The 18929-nt window shown below is 34.3% G+C and overlaps 6 protein-coding genes across 15 annotated transcripts; 3 read left to right on the forward strand and 3 right to left on the reverse strand.

The window, feature by feature from the left end:
• On the reverse strand, positions 851-1066 carry LOC109133375 (putative F-box protein At1g64540). Its single transcript, XM_019246424.1, has one exon. It carries the CDS (start codon positions 1064-1066, stop codon positions 851-853), a length of 216 nt encoding a protein of 71 aa, XP_019101969.1.
• LOC104793024 (F-box protein At2g41170-like) lies at positions 2037-3998 on the reverse strand. Its single transcript, XM_010519302.2, has 5 exons — positions 3107-3998; positions 2902-2981; positions 2647-2819; positions 2465-2536; positions 2037-2376 (listed from the first exon to the last, which is right to left on the reverse strand). Exons 1-5 carry the CDS (start codon positions 3698-3700, stop codon positions 2189-2191), a joined length of 1107 nt encoding a protein of 368 aa, XP_010517604.1. The 5' UTR covers positions 3701-3998; the 3' UTR covers positions 2037-2188.
• Positions 4203-6021, forward strand: LOC104793025 (G-box-binding factor 3-like). 10 transcript variants are annotated; one of them, XR_002032390.1, is made up of 5 exons: positions 4203-4555; positions 5136-5241; positions 5347-5446; positions 5549-5708; positions 5804-6021. XR_002032390.1 is itself a non-coding variant. In XM_010519303.2 (3 exons), exons 1-3 carry the CDS (start codon positions 4478-4480, stop codon positions 5975-5977), a joined length of 309 nt encoding a protein of 102 aa, XP_010517605.1. In that variant the 5' UTR covers positions 4327-4477; the 3' UTR covers positions 5978-6021. The 10 variants fall into 10 exon arrangements, 1 of the variants encoding a protein (XP_010517605.1); XR_769174.2 differs by having other exon boundaries at positions 4206-4555; positions 5347-5403; positions 5568-5708; XR_769169.2 differs by having other exon boundaries at positions 4214-4555; positions 5347-5403.
• Positions 10520-11313, forward strand: LOC104793027 (sigma factor binding protein 2, chloroplastic-like). Its single transcript, XM_010519304.2, has one exon. It carries the CDS (start codon positions 10602-10604, stop codon positions 11043-11045), a length of 444 nt encoding a protein of 147 aa, XP_010517606.1. The 5' UTR covers positions 10520-10601; the 3' UTR covers positions 11046-11313.
• On the reverse strand, positions 13303-16432 carry LOC104793028 (vacuolar amino acid transporter 1-like). Its single transcript, XM_010519305.2, has 11 exons — positions 15934-16432; positions 15541-15803; positions 15251-15465; positions 15107-15130; positions 14826-15006; positions 14508-14727; positions 14267-14402; positions 14003-14168; positions 13844-13887; positions 13673-13735; positions 13303-13566 (listed from the first exon to the last, which is right to left on the reverse strand). Exons 1-11 carry the CDS (start codon positions 16116-16118, stop codon positions 13471-13473), a joined length of 1593 nt encoding a protein of 530 aa, XP_010517607.1. The 5' UTR covers positions 16119-16432; the 3' UTR covers positions 13303-13470.
• LOC104793029 lies at positions 17511-18863 on the forward strand. The gene is made up of 4 exons (XM_010519306.1): positions 17511-17572; positions 17733-17871; positions 18196-18268; positions 18476-18863. The coding sequence occupies exons 1-4, from the start codon at positions 17551-17553 to the stop codon at positions 18725-18727; spliced, it is 486 nt and encodes a 161-aa protein (XP_010517608.1). The 5' UTR covers positions 17511-17550; the 3' UTR covers positions 18728-18863.

Below are 18929 nucleotides of genomic sequence, written 5' to 3' on the forward strand. Positions count from 1 at the left end.
GTTTTTTTTTTTTTTTTTTGTCAACAAAAAGAATCAGCTCAAACGAGCCAATTTGTGGGTAAATTGTTTACAAACATAATATGATGCGGAGAAAGGCGCATGCGGCGGGCCAAAGAATCCGCTCTTACATTTGCATTATGAGGTACTTGAATCAAAGAAAAAGAAGAAAAATCCTCCCTGTCATTCTTTATGTCTTCAAGGTAAGTTGCGAAGGCTGGTCAATCATCTCTTTATGTCTTCAAGGTAAGTTGTGAAGACTGGTCAATCATGAGGCAAAGACACTATCTTCACTAAGTCTGAACAGTCTGTTAGGAAAACTACATCTTGGAAGTCATGTCCAATTATACAATACATCGCCCACATGAAAGCTTCCACTTATGTATGTAACGGAGACAAACTTTGCCGTTACGACTAGAATTGGTATCTTTTTTTCTTTAATGGATTTCTATATTTGTTTACATATTATATTTTTTTTAACAGATTTTGCAACAATATCCAAATGGTATCATACTATCATCCCCTCACTATATTTGGAACCTTCTGGCCCAAATAGAGACAACGGAGACTAAACCAAACAAACGTAATGATTTAAATTTAATCCTCCTCTTGTTCACACCTTAAGGTCTTAACACATTTTAGCTTAGGGCCATTGTGGTGAAATCAATCATGTTTGGTACCCTAACCCGAGTGTTTGAGAGTAGTCATTTAGATTACCAAAAATATAACCTTACCAAAATAAACAAGTTTAGTGTCATATTTGTGTTACTAACAAAAGTGTTTGTAAATCTCTTTGACATCACCATCAAATCTCAGCCACACAACGACAATGAGAGAGAGATAGAGAGAGACATTAAATGAATTGGATGTTGCACTTTGGTGAAGCTCTAGGAAGAGTCGTTAGATTGGCTCGCAAGTACTTGTTGCTATCCTTTTGTACACCAATTCTCACAGTTTCAAGACATTGTAGTTTTCCCAAGAAATGTCTCATTTGTTTCAGCTCTCTAAAACTTCCTCCGTACCCTGTAATCTCTAGCACCTTGATTCGCCAGGCCGACAAACAACACATTCCCCTCTTCTTCTTGTATGGATTATTTAACTAAACAAAAGCAGTGATGTTGGAGTTTTACCGTCAAAAGAGAAAGTTTGAAAATGACATCAAGGTAAATTTTTATATAAGAAACACTTTCTAAGGGATCACTATCGATGATTCAAACACTTTCAAACACCTTAGACGAGTAGTGTCCATGGGAACTAATAATAGTATTATCTCATTTTAAAAGCATCAATCCAGTTACTATTTCTCTTCAAAAATTGATGTTACACTTGCAAACTAAGATGTCATGTTCAATAACCTCACTAATATACTACATATTAAAAGTTGACTAAACTAGGACAAAATCAAGGCAAAGAAATGAGGCACAAAATTCTCCCAAACGTTATATACAGGTCTCAAAGATTCAGTTTTGCTTAATTACTTTGCCTCTTTGTAGAAATGCCCACACAAATCCCAAATTAATTGCAAATAATCACTACAATTGATGTAGCAAACACGAATTCAAATGCTACATAATGTATGTTCATATTATTTTCACTCCTAATAAACACAAACCAATCCCTACACATTTAAATCTTAAAATAGGACGTCATAAAAATAAATATAAACACAAAATAAAGCAAAGAGCGATAAAAAAAAAATATACAACAAAAAACATGGGAGTTACACACAACAAAAAAAATTATGCTATCATTTAGACAACTATTAGACCATCTCTAATTTACATCTTTATTTTATTTTTTTAAAATAGTGTGATTCTAAAATAAAACATTATATTTTATAATGTATTACTCTATTTTCAACTTTAAAATAAAGTTAGTGTTAAAAAAAATAGAATTAAAAATACAATTACTCTAAATATAGAACAATCCTATCATTTTCTCTATTTTAGAATAAAATATAAAAAAAAGAAATTGGAGCAAATGCTAATCTATAATAAAGTTAAATCTAAAATAAATTAAAGTTATTAAAATTTTAACTATAAAATAGTTGGGGTTGGAGATGTCTTGCAACTTCCAAAACCAAACAACCTTTAATTACAATAATCCAAAAAATATATTGAAAAACTGATATTATTAACAAACTTAAATATATTAAAAAAAATCAAAAAAAAAAAAAAAAAAAACACTAGTACTATTCCAAGGATTGTGATGGCCACAATCGCTTCCACGTAGAAACCTCATCCTCCGTACCCAATTTCTTCACTCCGCCGTAGAAACCATCGTCTTCATTTCCCGTCTCACGGTGTTCCTTCCTGTTAATCACCGTCCTGCTCCACGGCGACTCCGGTCTGAATTGTCTGAACTCCATCACCACATTCTCTGCCGAAACAGATATTAGTTTCCTTTGTTTCTTTCTTCCACAGTTAAAACAAATCGAAAAGACATAAAAATTTGTTAAACTTATTACCGTCAGTGTGGCAACGGCAATTCTCTTCTCCGTCGCAGTTTTGCTGATGACCCACGATTCCAAACCACCATCCTACGCCGCAAAATTAAAGAAAAAAACCCACCAAAAAAAACATCAGACGAATTTGATAAAAGAATTAAAGAACAAAAAGTTGTTTTTTTGGGGGAAACAAGAACAGAGACCATAAGGGAACTCTTTGGTTCTTCGCCACTGGATCTCGAAATGGTCTCCGGGTCGAAGTCCGTGCAAACTATCTGACACGTGTAGATCACGTGACTTTGTGTCCACTTGAGACGGTCTCAGCCTCTGCCACGTCACCTTTTCCTCCGCCGCTCGCCGGCCATGCGCCGAGTATCTAATGCAAAAAAGGAGAAAAAAATACTCAAAAATTTAATCAGAAAAATCTAAGATATGTTCTTATATAAAAAGATACTTACTTTGCTTGAAATGTATCAGTCTTGAAATCGTATCTGATCTTAGCATCGTAACAAGACATCATGAATCCAACATGTCCGTTCTGAGACCAAACAAGCAAAAAAATTCGATTTCCAAATTTAGTAATCAGAAGACCGAATCAGTCTAATGGGTAACCCTAAAACCCTATAAAGGTGAAATCTTTCACGTCTTTTGTTTCATAATTACCTCGCGGTTGTAGACTTGAGCAGGGAACCAAAACTTGCCATTTTCAAGATTCGAGTACCAATACATAACAGAGTCGATGGGTGCGAAGTATGATGAGCCTCTCTTGTCACAGCCGTGGTTTGAACTTAACCATGAAAAAGGTTTAAGACTCGCAACAAACCTCGATCTCCAGTTTGGTTTACTACTGCTTTGATTTGAACTTCTGAGACATCTCATTAACGTTGCGACATGAGATTTCCACTCTTGTGTCGCTGCATCACCCATCAGTCTTCCCCATTTTGTCTCCATATGCTTCTGCCATAGATGATCGCTGACACATTTGTCTCTCAGCTCAGAGCATACACAAGCCGTAGCACATAGCTCGGATGGAGAGAGCTTCTCTAAAATGCAGTCTAAAGTTAAGTCTGGCAAATCCAGAAGAGACATTTTGTTTTCATCTTCTTGATTCTTCTTCGCTTCTGTTCTCCGTAGTAGTGTTCTTAACCAATTACGATCGATAATGCTTCTTGCAAGCCAAGAAACTATGAGTAAGAGTAACACACAAATCGTGTTGGGGAAACAAAACGAAAAGAAAGTGAGGTACTTTGTCTCCATTGAGAGCAAGAAACGAGGGAGGAACTCTGAGAGAACAGAGAGAGAGAGAGAACTGAGGGAGATTAACAAAAAAAAAGTTCTTTTGCCTTTTTGGGGTTATTCACACGCGCAATTCAAGAGGAGCTGTCGCATGGAGTCACGCTTTGTGTGTTTGTCTGATTTTTACAAGTAGTAGTAGTACGAAGCAACGAAGCTTGAAGTTGAGGCCACTATATCAGCGGAGAGACAATTAAGAAAGAAAAAAAAAGAACACTAAAGAGACATGGTGTTGTGAACAATAATAATGAGTTTTAAGGGTTTGTAAAAAGATTCTGTTGTGAGGCTATTAAATTTCAAGAAGTGCAACATTAAATTGGGTGAGCACTAAAAATACAGTTAGGGGTAGGTGGAGTAGAGGCAGAACTAATAACGTTTGTTAAGCCAATAATAAGACTTCAGTGACAATACCATGAGAAGATTTTATATAGAGAAAGTGACCTTAGGTCATCTCCATCATCTCCATCGAAGATCCTTAAAGATATCTTATGAGTATCTTAGCTCAAAAAAAAAGAAAAAAAAAAATCAAAACTGCCAAATACACTTAGCATCGACGCTTAGATAAGTGACTTTAGCATCCTTTAGAACCAACGACGTGTCAGCATATTGTTGGCTATATTTTTTAACAAAAGAAAAAAATAATTACCCTATCTCATTCTCATCTCTCTCTCGTCTTTTTCTGCAGTGACAAACTTTTTTGAAGCGGAGGAGGAAGTCTGAGAAGGAAACGGCCTGAAGTTTATGCTTGAGAAATCTGTGAACAAGGGTGATGCTTCTACTGTGTTAAGTTACAGAGGGTTATCAAATTCAACGGCGGAGGTGTGTCCGACTTTTTTTTCCTTGTTTCAGTTTTGATGGGTTTGATGGATTTGTTTGTGTTGGATCGTGTTTGGATGGGGTTATTGTTAGATGAAATAGGTTATTTTGCAAGTTACAACCACATGATCCATTGAACTGAGCCTAAGATATTAGGAATTGAAGTAACTGATAAATAGAGTGTGAAATTGGGATGAAGATTTTTTCTGAATGTCAATAAAGTTTAATCGGTTACACTAGCTGGATTAGAGGGTTTGTTGGGTCTCTTAATCGGTTACACTTCTACCCATGATTGTAGAAACTGGATTTCCACAATGAATTTGTTTATGGGGGAAAACAAATTCAGTAAAGTAAACTCTCTAGAAAACCGATCTAAATTTTGATATTAGAGGAAAAGGAATTGATCTTGAAGAATTAGGGTTTCTATTGCTAAGAACAAGAAGAGAACTGAATAATTGTCTTCAATAATCGATGTTTTACAATGGAGAAGTCTCTCCCTCTTTATACATATTCATAGATCGCATAATATATTAACTTTCCTTATCAGACGAACTGAAATAAGGAAGGTTGTTTTATCTCTTAGATCGGCCGTCGGGCGAAGTGGAAGTCGGTTCTTCACCCTCGAGGCTGGGCTTCCTCTATCCGAATTGGACTTAAATGACCTAATTGAGTTCTTAACTGGATTCCCAGTTAAATAACCAAATTGTCTTTCTGGTTTAGTTCGGTATGTTGAGGGTGCTAAATCCCGCACCAACAATGATCATTGATTTTCTTGTATCTGTTGATTGAAACAGTGGCTCGGTCTAGACAAAGAACTGAAGAAGCTTGTGGTTGACACAACTGCCAATCAAGTAAATTATCTATGATCTATAAATGCGATATCTTTACTTTGGTGTTAAGTGATTGGTTTTTGTTAATATAGTCTCTCTGTCGTAAAACATTGTTTTGGTTTAAAATAAGAATCTGGTTTTTTGATAAGTTTGTTATCTTGTTTAGTTTTATATGATTTACACAGAGAGACTATGTGAGGAAGTGTTGAAGTGTTGATTAATTTAAGGCATATCGGTGGAGGTAACTTTTCTACATCCATACGTCTTTGGACATCGTCAAGACACTGTGATTTATATCTTCCCTTATCTTGTTCCCTTTATGAAATGTAATCATTTTGAACTTTGAAGTTTGTTTAAAATTTAGAAATGGTTTAAGAAATGGTTTTGTTCGTTGTTTAACAAGGGTCGTTTTAAATGGCAGCCGGGGACGCAGTTGAGCATCGACACTCCTACTAAATCTATAGGGAACACAGACAATGGACTGATGAAGAAGCTGAAAAAGTTTGGTGGACTTGCTATGTCTCTAGGAAATGGAAATCCTGAAACTGGTACAGATGAACATAACTTTTCAAAATTAAGATTAATCATTTTGTAATCTATTTTTAATATGTTTTATGTCATGTTTGTTTAAACTTTTATTGAATGCAATATTTTTAAGTTTTTAAAAGTATACAAGTCTTATAAATTTTAACTAAATACCAAATAATTTACAATTACAAAGAAAATTATTTTTAAGAACCTCAAATTTAACAACCTTCAATGGACCTATGAAATGTTAAAGTTTCTTAAGAAGTTCTTAATTTCATTTTTATTCAAAATTAAGAATAAAATCTGTTTTAAGATAATTTCATTACAACCTTTGATGGAGGTACTCTTATAGAGTTTATGTCGTGCGTGACAGCTGGCGATCGATTTTAGATCGATCCAATTCAATCATAAAGCAGCTACTCAGATCAACAAGATCGAACGAGGGAAAAATGTATTGAAACCGTAAAACACCTTCCCAACTACTTTATTTTGTTTTGTTTTGTCCGTAGCCTAATTCAACCAAACTTTCCAACTACTTTGTACAAAAACATTTAAAAGATTATGAAACGATTAGTTGGTTTATCGATCTATCCAAATAATCTTAAAAGGTCTTAAAGCCAAAAATCTCACGAAACCAAATAGTCCAATACCACCGACTTGGTCAACTCCTTTTTGGTAATTCAACTTAAGTGAAGTGGACTATACGACAATTGTAGTTGATAAGGTTTGAAAGATGATAATTGTGTCTCTAAATTTCCAAAACTAAAATTCCTAAGGGTGAATCGCACCAAGTCACACGATCCCAAACCAATTCCCTAAACATTCGATGCCTTGAAAAATTTAGGAACTCTTACCTGCACTCACGATCACCAGTCAGGCCTTACTATCCCAAGTTCCCAACAGTGAGCAAAATGATCAAAGAGAAATGGATAAAACAAGGGGAAAAAAGTACAGTATAAGTTACATGAATGTTTTAAGTTTACATACTTAAGAAGAGCTCACTGTAATATATATTAGTATTATGTAACAAAACTAGTTTTATTAGAAAATATATACATTTATATTTAAATAATATTTTTATTTTGTTATGGTAAATATGTATTTGGGTTACATTATTCATATAAAAGGGGGACAAGCCTCCATTGTAAACTTTCGAGAGACAAAATGATCAAAACATCTCTTCCAGATCTTTTATGGTATCAAGCTAATGTTTTCAGGGTTTGTATAAATTTATTTCAAAATAGTAGAGCATCTCTTCCAAATCTTTTACGTTTTTTCTTTTTGTTTTTTTGCTTTTCCACTCTATTACTGCATCATGGAACGAATAGTTTTAGGTAAAAGCATAGAAGAGCCGACTTCACTTATTTGAATTACCAAAACCGAGGCTGACTCCATATTCATCTACCAAGAGACTCCTCCCCAAAATTCGGAAACTGGGGAGAAAAGGGAACATTTGCTTTGAAATAAGATAATTCAAAACAAAAAATTGGGTACATTCAAGCATTGGACGAGGACTTGCTTTTGGAGTTTGGTCCAGTGGGCTTCTCATATTTGTCTTTTTATAAAACACGGATTTGGAGAATCGTTCATGAAGACGGTTGTGTAAGCGTTGCTTTTAGGATTTGGATTTTGGAATATGGTCCCAATGGACTTATCTTTTTCTGTGAGAATAAAAAGACTTGATTACCAAAACATAAACATACAAACATACAGAATTACAGAGATTTTGTCTATTATTATAAACTTATATATAAAAAAATGTCGGAAATAATTATAATAAGTAGAAAAACGTATAAAATAATTTTCACAATGGCATGTCAACAAAACTCATTATTAGATCTCTATAAAATTAAACTATGTATATTTTTATTTCAAATGTCGGAAAATATATATTTGTATTTCTAATAGCTTACAAAAGATATCTTGAATCTCTTTCTAAACTATTTTTGTTTTGTTTTTAAGTTCACAAATATGTGTAAGAAATTGAGAAATTGTAAAAACACCACACTTTAACAAATAACAAACGTAAAAAATGTATATCTATGTGATGATCAATACAACATCTAGATCAAAGATGAATTCAGTATCGTATGCTCTACTAGAAATAACAGAGAAATTTTAGCCCAAAAAAAAAAAATAACAGAGAAAAAATGAAGTGGTTTGAGGATACGTGTAAATGGATATCTTCGTGGACAATAATAACTCCATAAAATACGTATCTAATCTACTTGATAGATCGTCTCGGAAGAAGTCAGTCGTTTGGATCCGTTTACTTTCAAAGTCAACACACGTACGTGTTTTTAGGATAATGCAACCACGAATACGTTTTTTTAAACTTTTTGGTGTCCAAACATTTTTTTTTTGTTTGGTCGTTACTCGTTATTGTCCAAACCTTTTTAAATCACCAATTTCTTCGGTGGTTATATGGTGTTATTGCAGTTTCTGTAATTGTGCCAAAACTAATTAATTCATGGCCATTAACATAGTCGGTCATTAGTCTCAACTAAGCTACGTACAGAGATTGGTAAAGAAGGTGTCGCCGACAAATTTAAAATTATTTTGGTACAACTTCTATAATGGTTATTGAGAAAGTTAGATTCGTTTATTTTGTAAGATTCATAATTATAAGATGTGATATAGTTTGCTTTTGCGAATATTGTGATATGAATTTCGTTACATTGTTAATGCTTTTTTTTTCCTTAATGAAATGGGACCGAGGCATACTCGTACGTCTCTATTGGAAGGAGGGTATTCCTATTTTGTTCACGGGGAAAAAAATGATAGCCTCTCGTAATATAAGATATTTGTTTCAACTTTTATGAACATCGAGTAAAGTCGTATTTGGAATTATATTATGTGTCACGAAAATATGAAAGACTCTCTATCTACGTACACGTGACTTGACTTATTTGTTGAAGATCAATATGGTCAAGTTCGATGTTTTTTAAAGTACTAAGAATTTGTCGGAGCTTACGATAACGTTCTTCTGATTAGTGAACTAACACCTAAAACAATTATCTTAGAATCTACTGTAATATTATACGATGATTAAACCTGTCAACTTTTTGATCAAAACGAAATAAAAATTAGGAGTTTTGGGAGGGGCAATACGAGGGCCCTCACTAATAATAATACATAGACCGATGTCAAGAGCTAAACCTTTTAATTAAGGACAGACCACCGCACATACCGCAGTGCTACCTCTCGTCCCACTTGTCCACATGGACCCCTTTTGCTTTCATTTCTATCAATTATTTTTCCAATTAAAAACTTTTTCGTATTAATTTTTTGAGTTTTCTACTCATACAATACATGAATACATTACTTTCCGATAGCATCATTGACATTATGTTGTTAAATACGTAATAATATATGTATATGCTAATAAATTTCTACCAAATAACACTTTTTGTTGGAGTCGGCAAATGGAAAGTGTCCCCAATAAAGTAATTACAAATCGAGATTAGGTGCTAAAATAATTAAATATTAACTTCAAATTTTAACATAGAAACCAACAACCTGTTTCTTCTAAAATGGGACTAAAATCGAATAAACTATAAATCACCAGTTAGATCTATATTCCGTGCTCAACAATTGAGTTGACTCTTTAAACCATGAAAAACGATTGGAGTTGACTCTAATAGAATGACTTATCACTTTTCCAGTTTTCGTACGTAAATATAACATATTATTGTTTATCATTATCAAACATATAATAATTTACACAATGGTTAGTTTTCGTTTTTTGGTAGGAAGTTTTTGTTTTTTGTTGTTGACAACTTAAGTAGTTAGAAGTTTTTTTTTTTTTGGGATCATATTTGTGTTAATCACTATGGTTAAGTAGCATCGTCAATAGTTCCCGCGAAGGTTAGTTATTTTTTTTTTCAGTTAGAATTAAGTTGGTGATGAGATCATTATCGTCGGGACAAAAGTGACGTCATGGCGTCTATACGTCTACCTCACCGATCTTGACGTGGCCTTCTCTTAGGTACCCTGATGACTTATTAGCCGACGGCGGCTTTCACTTTAACTTCTTCTCATATATCTTCCATCACCGATTGTTTTGGCGCGTGACAAACACGTCCGGGGAAATCATTCTAATTATTTTAACTCGAGATTTTAGATATTGGTATACAACATTTTTGAGATGTCCAAAATATTGATTGATTGATCTAAACCCATTTGATTAAATCATTATACCACTGAAACGTCCTAATACGATATAGTCCACACTAGTCAGTCTCCCGACAATATATTCTAGGGTTTCTTTGGTTCAAGTCCAACAATTTTCCAATCAGAAAGAGTAATAAATCACACTTGTTTTTGTTTTTTTTTTTGGTTTTTATAAATCACACCAGTTAAGAATTAAGATCATGGAGAAACTTAGGGTGAAGAAACTTAGGAACAAGTCATACATACTTATATGTATTATGAAAATACACACACACGCGCCGTCGGCTATCAGCAGATGAGGAGGATTCAACTCGGACTCAATGCCATTTAATTTCTTTTGTTTGCATCTTCTCTCTTCCCTATCTTCGCTGTAATTTCCACTCTCCTTCCAAAACAGTAAAAAAAAAAAGTTTATTGTATATATATTATAAATTGGGCTACAACAAAGATAAGCTCATCCACATCTAATTTTTTTTTTCCTCTCTTACAAACACAAACAAAAGGAACTAATAAAGAAGATGGATCAGTCATCATCGACGTTGCTCATTAACCGGAGAAAGTCATCATCGTCTCCGACGAGGATACCACCGAAGCAAAAGAGGAAGTCAACGACGACGACGACTACGAACAAACCTATTAAAGTCCGTTACATATCAAATCCTATGAGAGTCGAGACTTGTCCTTCTAAGTTCAGAGAGCTCGTTCAAGAACTCACCGGTCAAGACGCCGCTGATCTACCACAGGAACCCACCACTTTCCCGGTCGAAGAAAATCTCCACCGTCCATGTGAGTCGTCGGAGATGAACTCTGAGCCGTTGGATGGAGGAGGGATCCGTGAGTATTATTCACCGATGGATGATGATGAAGTGTTTAATGCTCCGCAGATGTCGGCAAGTCTTTCTGGGTTTTTCTCCTCTGGTTTTTACAATGTGAATGCTTTAGGAAGCATTGGTTCTCTCTGAATCCAACCAAAAAAAAAAAAAAAACAATTCTTATTACAAAAATACTATGTAAGTTTCCACACTGAAACATATGAAGAAGCAATCATCTAGTATAGTTTTAGGGTTTTTTCATCGAAACCTATATATAGTTGCTAGCTTGGTGAATTAATTTCGTTTGTGAGTACGTAGAGATACATATAGCAAATTACTGTGGTCATTTCAATCATTTGTTTGTTTTTTTAATATATAATAATCAAAAACCTTATCAGGTGATTTATATTTGTGTAAATATATAAAGTAACATATCAAATTCCCAGTTTGGTGGTAATAATTTTTGTGATCATCAGTTTGATCTCCCATGTAGTAAATTAAATGATCACATATGGAAACAAAAAAATACAACCATATAGAGCTTTTATGTTATCACGGACTTTAGTAGAACATTTGGATAGATGTTTGATGTATCCCTTTTGATTTTTTTAATTTATTTTTTGGATTTTGGAAAATAATTTTGGTTGACCCCATCTCTATATAATAGAGCTACGCAATAATACATTTATTTTCGATTATTTTTTAATGATACAAGAATTTTGTTATATTTTCTTAATATTTAATACTGTATTTTTTAAAAATAAAATTTGATACAGTATTTAGTAGAGGTCACATTAATGTATTTTCTGAATATGTTTTATGTAAAATATATATAAACCAAAGGCAAACGCAGTATACATATTTTGTTCAGTATGTATGTTTTGTGCATGTTTCGCATTTGCCTTAATACAATCTACAAACAATATCTGACGGTAATATTCATCTGATACGAACAACATTATTAAATGGAAACAACAACTTCAGTTTGAACTGTGGATTTTTTTAATGGTAGTTTCACTATTGTGATGTCTTAAATTGCAAAAATATTTAACGTTTCACAGGTTTAAAAAGTTTCTGTACGATTGTGATTTGCGAGGCTATGGTTCGATATAAAGAAAAAAATCCCAGCGATATATGAGACAGCCTCTTTGAATTCAAAATAGTATTTCTAATCAAATGGTTAAACATCAGCTAAGAAAAAGCTTAATTATCTCTTTTGAGTTCTTGACCAAAAAGATGACCAAACATTTTGACGCTTGTTTCGCACGGCCAATATACCGTTTTCAATTGTCAACGAGAAATGACACATTAATATATAATTTATTTTCTGTATGTTTACTTGTCACCATCTATTTTATTACTGGTTAAGAAATCTAGTTTTGTCATCGAATTAATAGTCAATAAAGGTATATGGACCAAAAGGTCCAAAACGTTTTGCCTATTTTTTCATTACAGTATTTTTTTTTTAAGATGAGATCATCTACAGACCTCGATCTATACTAGTTTTCTGTCGAATTATCGTGATTGAATAGTTAGTCCGGAGTGCTACTTGGTGAATGAATATCTATACTTTCATATTTTTCTTGTGATACTGGAAATAATTTGAATCAGCAAATCTCATCCTTCCCTAATTCTTTTCTTTAAGGCTATAAATGAGATGCCTTTTGACACATTTTTATTTTTGTGCAAACACTTATAGGCAAATTATTTTCAAAAGTTTTACCATACCATATTTAATTCTCACTATATTATCCAGTTTTGTTTCTAAATATGTCTCCTTAATAGTATTTGTTTCTTAAGATATGATGTATAACAAATTTAGTGAGTATTGTGAAACACTGAGCAGGACCGACAAACCTCAAGTCTCGTAACTTCCTTCCACTTAGTCATGTCGGTGACGACGAGACGGGAGATATTTGGGGTCTGGCCGTCTAGGATTAAATTACTAAATGGACGATACTATATAATTACTACAATATGCTTTTTTACTACAATATGCTTTTTTTTGTTTTTTTGAACAAACTACTACAGTATGCATGGTTCTATATATATTCATGTGAAATCTTCTAAAAGCTGTTCTTTAACTTCTTTCCGTTGGCTTTGCTTATTATATTTTTCCCGATAGTTCCAATAAATTTTGACCGACTCTTTTTCCATGAAATATTTATTTTTCTTCATGTTTGATAACTAAGAAATCCCGGGATGTCGAAAATATGATTTACCCCAAATTTTCAAAAATGTATTTTGTAAGAAATCTATATTATTTGTTTTTAAGAAATAAAAACATCATTGATTTGTGTTGTTGTGCATGTCTTTGTTAAATAGGCGTGCTCATTATTACCTATATGACTATATCTAAACATGAGAACTGAAGGATGCTCAGAAAAAAAATGAAGAGATACACAAAAATACGAAGCAAACATAAAACTACTATCAGAAAGCAAACCTTTCACTAGTTTTATTGACTTTAAAATCCAAATTAATAATCTTAATCAGGGGACTTATTAGCTTCAACCAAAAAACATTCAACTCAAAGAAAAGGAGAGAAACTATGGGGCTTTGTCTTGGAGTTTCTTCATTGATAGTTCCTAATGATCTTTGCAACCGAAGAGTATGTCCCCAAGGTCCCACTTATCACCCCAATGGCCACAATTATCGAACTCAGAATCATCTGTATCATAAAGAATTAATCCATATACAAAAAAAACTTATCAGTCCCCAAATAACTTCAAGAAGTTGAGAAGAAGATGACACCAAAAATGCTGAAATTACATTACCTGTGTTCTTGTAGCTTTGTTCCCCATTATCTTTATGAAGCATAGAGCTGGCATTACTATTGCCTGAATCATACAGATATTTATGAGAAATAATTAAGAGTTTTGATCCATGAATGTGTTTCTTGATAGATATTAATCAATAGGGAGAGGGGAGTGATGATGAAAACTAACCACGAGTATACTGAGAAGAGATCCAATAAGAGCCATCACAAGACCTATGTGGAAAAATCAACCAATTGCAAAAGAAAACAAAAATGAGTCTTGAGACAATTAAGGAGCATTCCGAGTAAAAAAAACCAAAACCTGTCTAGCTTGGCTTAATGTTCTTACCAAAGAATGGGATAAGGAAAGCAGAACAAACAGAGGAAGCAACGAGTGCTGTTCTTAGAATAAGAAAGCACCATATGTTCTCAGACATTCTTAGGGGTAATAGTTCTTCTATACTCCTAGCAAGTGGATTCATCAGGAGAGCGTACTTAGTAAACGGACTCACAACCTGAGAATAGAATAAAACAGAACGAAGAAGGAGTTTTAGAGTAAAATGAAACCTCCAAAGATTTATGGAAAGAAACAAAACCGGTGTTGGTTTCTAACCGTAGTCCACTGTGCCACTTTTGAGAAAAACTGATCTTGTGGCATGTTTAGTGTAATCTGAGATAAGGTGGCTTCACCAAACATAAGATAACCCATGACTGCAACTCCTCCATATATCAAAACACATAAAATGAAACTGCAACATAGCCATAACAAAAAAGAATCATTAGTAGTTTTAGAATAGGATTGAGAAAAAAACATCAAAAGCTAATATAAGAAGAGTGATGTTTTTGGTATTTACGTTGTGATCACTGCTTTGTTGAATTTGGTTTTATCAGCCATGGATTGGTATATATTTGGGAACACAGAATGGCCTGAATAGCAAAATCCATAGATACCAATAGCAAACGGTATCCCGTTCAGTTTCACAGCTTTCCCGGTGTGATGAAACCCAATTCCCCCCGTTGTACCGAGGAAGAACACGCTTACTGCTATCAAAACGGTTGCAATAACTCCACCAGCTATGTCATCACAAGAAGAAAAAGTGAACTGATTCAAGATTCTTGACTAAAAGGAATCAATTCTATCAAGAAAAGAAAAAGCAGTTGATTGAGTGTACCTGAGAGGTAGGAAATGATGCGGAGGTCCTTCAACCAAACAGTTGGCAGAACAATGAGAGCAGTTAAGATTCCAAATAAATGTTTAGAGTCAATATTGATACCAAGCCAATCCAAGGATGTACCAGGGAATAGCCCGGTAAGGTTATCCCCTTCCAAAATGATGAATTCAACACAATATGACTACAAAAAAGTGGACACAGATTCTAGTAAGTTCAAACAGAAACAAGCTTGCTTTAGATCCATGAGTTTTTAATTTGGTAACAGAAAGATCTTCACTTACATAGAGTTCTGTGTACAATAGCATCTGCACAACAAAACACAAAAACAATCGCAGAGACCATAAGAAACTATGATTCTATAGCTGCAGGAGCAAATGCAAAAAACAGAACAGCTGATCCAAATCTCTAAAACCAAAACAACTTACACAGATAAGAATACGACCATATATCCCAAAAGCTGCTTCTCCAATATCAGGATAAGTGATAATACCAGTTTTGTTCTCGAAACATTCTTTCATCAGAGTAGCAGTGTAACAACAGATAACAGCAAATAAGAGAAGAATCACCATACTAGCCCAACCAGCTTCTTTCACTGTAAAAGGTGTTGAGAGAAGTCCAACTCCAGCCATTACATTAATAGCTGCAACCAACAAATACAGAGTTTACACATATTTTGCTGATAAGCCCAAGAAATCATAATCATTTTGTAATTTACCATTGAAAATGGTTTGAGTGAAGCTGCAACCATAGCCACCAAGGGCTATTTCATCAGCAAAGGAGCCTTTATGAGACCAAACTGATTGTGTAGCTGAGGCTTTGTCAGATTCTTCAGTCCTCTGAGGGAGCAAAGGTGCTTTTGATCCAACATCTAATTGACTTCCTAGATTACTTCTGCTCGCTCTATAGAAACTCGGAGGATTACTCCTCACAGATCCGAAGATCGGTGATGCAGCAATCGTGTATGAATCAGTCGTTTCCCTAAAAAAAAAAAAACAGAACCAATCAAAATTACAGAATCACATAAAAACAAGTTGTGTCATCTGTGTTCATCATTACATGATCTCCCTCAAGATTCGAGCTTTACTAAGAGAATGTAAGAAAGAATTACCGAAAGCTTTGAGGCCATTGAACCTGGGAGATGAAAGGTTCATCGTTGTCGTCGTCACGATCAGCATCACCAGGAAGATCTCCGAGATCGCTTTGATCAGTTTCACTGTCGTTCTCGTACTTGCTGCTCTCTTCTAGATCTTCATCGTCTTCGAACATAAACACGGTCTTTTTCTCCTTATCCATGTTTCTTGAAACAAACCTTCACCTAATAATAATCGATCCTACCGAGAGTAGCATGTATCAAGAAGAACCCAACAAGAGAATAAAAATCTCACAAAAAAGGAAAAATATATATTTTGGATTGATGTTTTTGGTTACAGAGAGTGTGAGCGGGTGGGGGTTCGAGAAGTTTGCAGAGAGAGAGGTGGCTAATAGTGAAGGCTAAGTTTTCGAGAAGCCTGGACACAATTGTCCGTTTTTTTTGTTTTTTTGTTTTTAAGGGATAATATTTCTTTTTTGATTTTTATTTTTTAGAGGGATTTTGTGATTTCATTTGCTCTCTCTCTCTCTGTTCGCGAGTTGATTGCCTTGTTATAAGGCGGGAAGTGCTGACGTGGTGATGATAGAGATTAGAGAAAAGTGATCAGAGTTGAGTTCAACGTTTTGTTTCGTCGATGACAAGTGTTGCGTTTGCGATTGTTCGGTCCTGTCCGTCCGGATGGATGTGTTTGCCGTAGCCGGTTTACAACGTGTTAACCATTTTTTTTTCTTTTTTTTTTTTCATCAACGTGTTTCAAACCTATTGATAAACAAAATATAAATCATTATCCGTTCGTTACCATGGAGTATTTATTTTAACTATCCGTGCAATTACTTTTCTTACTTTCTTTCACGAATAATTACTACCATGAATGATGAATGGTGCTGGATTCTTAGGTTTAATACTTGCTTAGAACTCATTCGTTGTTCTAAATCTAAATGTCCCGCAAGAGTCCAAAGATAAATATGTGAGTGACTCAAAGTCGACGAGGGAATGGGGGTGTAAATGTCTATCGTGTCAGCTAAAACATAGAAATACGTTATCTCTCTGTGCTGTCATGTGTAGTTTCTCCAAGTGTCCTACTTCCATATGCTCATTTCCAAATCTAATCTAATTTTTAGCCTTTTTTAATTTTCTTTAACACAAATGTATTTTTATTTTGGTCAATGATCTATGATGTGTTTTTAATGAAAAGATCTCTCCATGCCTTTTCCACCTTGATATTTTGCTAAACTGGATCATCAACACTTTAATTACTCTACTACATTTTGGCTTTCAGATTCATACTGTGACCATATTTTATGTTTCAGAAGAGAGGATTCCTACGTCTCATAATGCAGTAAACAGTTGATTATGAATTTATGAGATATATAACTAAACAACTAATATTGAACTGTGAACAGAAGAAATTAAAATAAGGATTTTCATATAATATGAAATTAATGGAGACACTTTTTCTACAGATCCTTATGCTAAACCGTCACGCTTCCGGTACGTGCCTTATCGATCAGGAAATGCCAAGATACTGAGCCCACCTCACAAGTCACAAGGTCACATCTCCATCATTTGTTTCTCAATATTATCGTTAACATTTGTTTACGACATGCAAGAAAAAGAAAAGGAAAATATCACAATATGGGTCAAGCTCTCAATACCGGTTCGTCCTTTCTCTTTCTCCCACAAAATCACGTCTTCTATTGAATTCATTTATAAATACATACACATATATCTTTCTTTTCTTTATGATAAAGATTTAATACATTATATATATTTCAACTAAATTTTTTTGTTCGGGGTAACTTAATTATGGAATGAAGCAAAAGGGAAAGGAGAGGTAGACGTAAAAGACTTGGAAGCAATGGCTGAAAATTGCTACCGCAAACGCTTTGAAGAACAAAATGACGATCAAGATTGGTCTTTCGGCGACTTCTACCGCATTGTTGCTGAAGCTGTCGAGTAACTTTTTTTTTTTAATATTCTTCTTATTATCTTTTTTTTTTTCGGGAATTTATTTAAGCACGATAGGAATCATGAACAGTTAGATTCGGGCGGGTATTCAACTATTTTAAAATAACGATTAGCTGGTCTCCCTAAAATTCGAGTTTGGTCACCACAAATTATTATAGTTTTGGTCCGGGCGGTTTGTATGTCAATGCTATAAAAATAAAATAGAAAGAATGATAAAGACTCGAGCCAAATTAGTCGGCATCAAGATAATTTGATTATGGTATATAAATGATATTATACATGTGATGTGATTATATTTATTTGGTGCGACAGAGAGATCAACAGACGACTCGGTGGTACGCAACTTCAGGTGCCAAGTGTTGATAAATTACAGGAAGCTTATGAGGTATAAAGTCGCCTAATCTCGATTTACGTATTTGCTTTTTGTTTGACTTTGAATAACGAAACTCTCTGTTACGTACAGAGTCTTCGACTTGGTTTACTCTAAACCGAAATAAGATTACAATTGAAACTTAATGTATGGTTTTTGTTAACCAATTGGTTTAATTAATTAATGATCTTGGTCGGTCTCGTGTACTTTGAAATTGAGCAGAGACACAACCTCGGGAAGGGGAAGAAGCTATCGAAGGACGAGTTTCAGAAGCTTCTTCAGGAGGTATTGATCGGAGCTGGGTTCACCGGCGTTGGAGGAGTGAAAGAGTTTCTTCTGTTTATCTTTGGAGTTCCTGCGCTCGCCGTCTTCCTCAAGAACCGTTTAGCTCCGACGTCCCTATCCAACGACATTTTCATCCCAGCCGTCACCTCCGCCACCGTCTTCCTCCTCGCCAAGCTCAACAAGATATGACTCTAATCGTTTGATCTTTTCGAGCTTTGCTTTGTTTTTATTTATTCTGAATTTGTATTGGGGATTTGACTGATTAATGTGTGTTTGTGAAATACATGGAAAGTTTCACCTTTTTAGTTGATTGATTTATTAGACTGATGAAAGAGAAAAAAAATGAACTCATGTTGTTCGACAGAATGCCTCAGTGAGTTTAAGTTTAATT

This window comes from Camelina sativa, chromosome 6 (genome assembly GCF_000633955.1).
Source record: "Camelina sativa cultivar DH55 chromosome 6, Cs, whole genome shotgun sequence".
In the NCBI taxonomy this organism is placed as follows: Eukaryota; Viridiplantae; Streptophyta; class Magnoliopsida; order Brassicales; family Brassicaceae; genus Camelina; species Camelina sativa.

What these genes read in the sequence shown, in the direction of transcription:
- LOC109133375 (XM_019246424.1), bottom strand. Translation starts at nt 1,066, where the DNA reads ATGTGTTGTTTGTCGGCCTGGCGAATCAAGGTGCTAGAGATTACAGGG.
- LOC104793024 (XM_010519302.2), bottom strand. Translation starts at nt 3,700, where the DNA reads ATGGAGACAAAGTACCTCACTTTCTTTTCGTTTTGTTTCCCCAACACG. An exon ending in CTCAAGTCTACAACCGCGAG is followed by an intron (nt 2,982 to 3,106) that starts GTAATTATGAAA and finishes GTTTGGTCTCAG; the next exon opens with AACGGACATGTTGGATTCAT. An exon ending in TTGCCGTTGCCACACTGACG is followed by an intron (nt 2,377 to 2,464) that starts GTAATAAGTTTA and finishes CTGTTTCGGCAG; the next exon opens with AGAATGTGGTGATGGAGTTC.
- LOC104793025 (XM_010519303.2), top strand. Translation starts at nt 4,478, where the DNA reads ATGCTTGAGAAATCTGTGAACAAGGGTGATGCTTCTACTGTGTTAAGT. An exon ending in TATCAAATTCAACGGCGGAG is followed by an intron (nt 4,556 to 5,346) that starts GTGTGTCCGACT and finishes TGATTGAAACAG; the next exon opens with TGGCTCGGTCTAGACAAAGA. An exon ending in TTGACACAACTGCCAATCAA is followed by an intron (nt 5,404 to 5,803) that starts GTAAATTATCTA and finishes TTTAAATGGCAG; the next exon opens with CCGGGGACGCAGTTGAGCAT.
- LOC104793027 (XM_010519304.2), top strand. Translation starts at nt 10,602, where the DNA reads ATGGATCAGTCATCATCGACGTTGCTCATTAACCGGAGAAAGTCATCA.
- LOC104793028 (XM_010519305.2), bottom strand. Translation starts at nt 16,118, where the DNA reads ATGGATAAGGAGAAAAAGACCGTGTTTATGTTCGAAGACGATGAAGAT. An exon ending in AACAAAGCAGTGATCACAAC is followed by an intron (nt 14,403 to 14,507) that starts GTAAATACCAAA and finishes GCTATGTTGCAG; the next exon opens with TTTCATTTTATGTGTTTTGA. An exon ending in CTCTTCTCAGTATACTCGTG is followed by an intron (nt 13,736 to 13,843) that starts GTTAGTTTTCAT and finishes TGTATGATTCAG; the next exon opens with GCAATAGTAATGCCAGCTCT.
- LOC104793029 (XM_010519306.1), top strand. Translation starts at nt 17,551, where the DNA reads ATGGGTCAAGCTCTCAATACCG. An exon ending in GGGTCAAGCTCTCAATACCG is followed by an intron (nt 17,573 to 17,732) that starts GTTCGTCCTTTC and finishes TATGGAATGAAG; the next exon opens with CAAAAGGGAAAGGAGAGGTA. An exon ending in AATTACAGGAAGCTTATGAG is followed by an intron (nt 18,269 to 18,475) that starts GTATAAAGTCGC and finishes GAAATTGAGCAG; the next exon opens with AGACACAACCTCGGGAAGGG.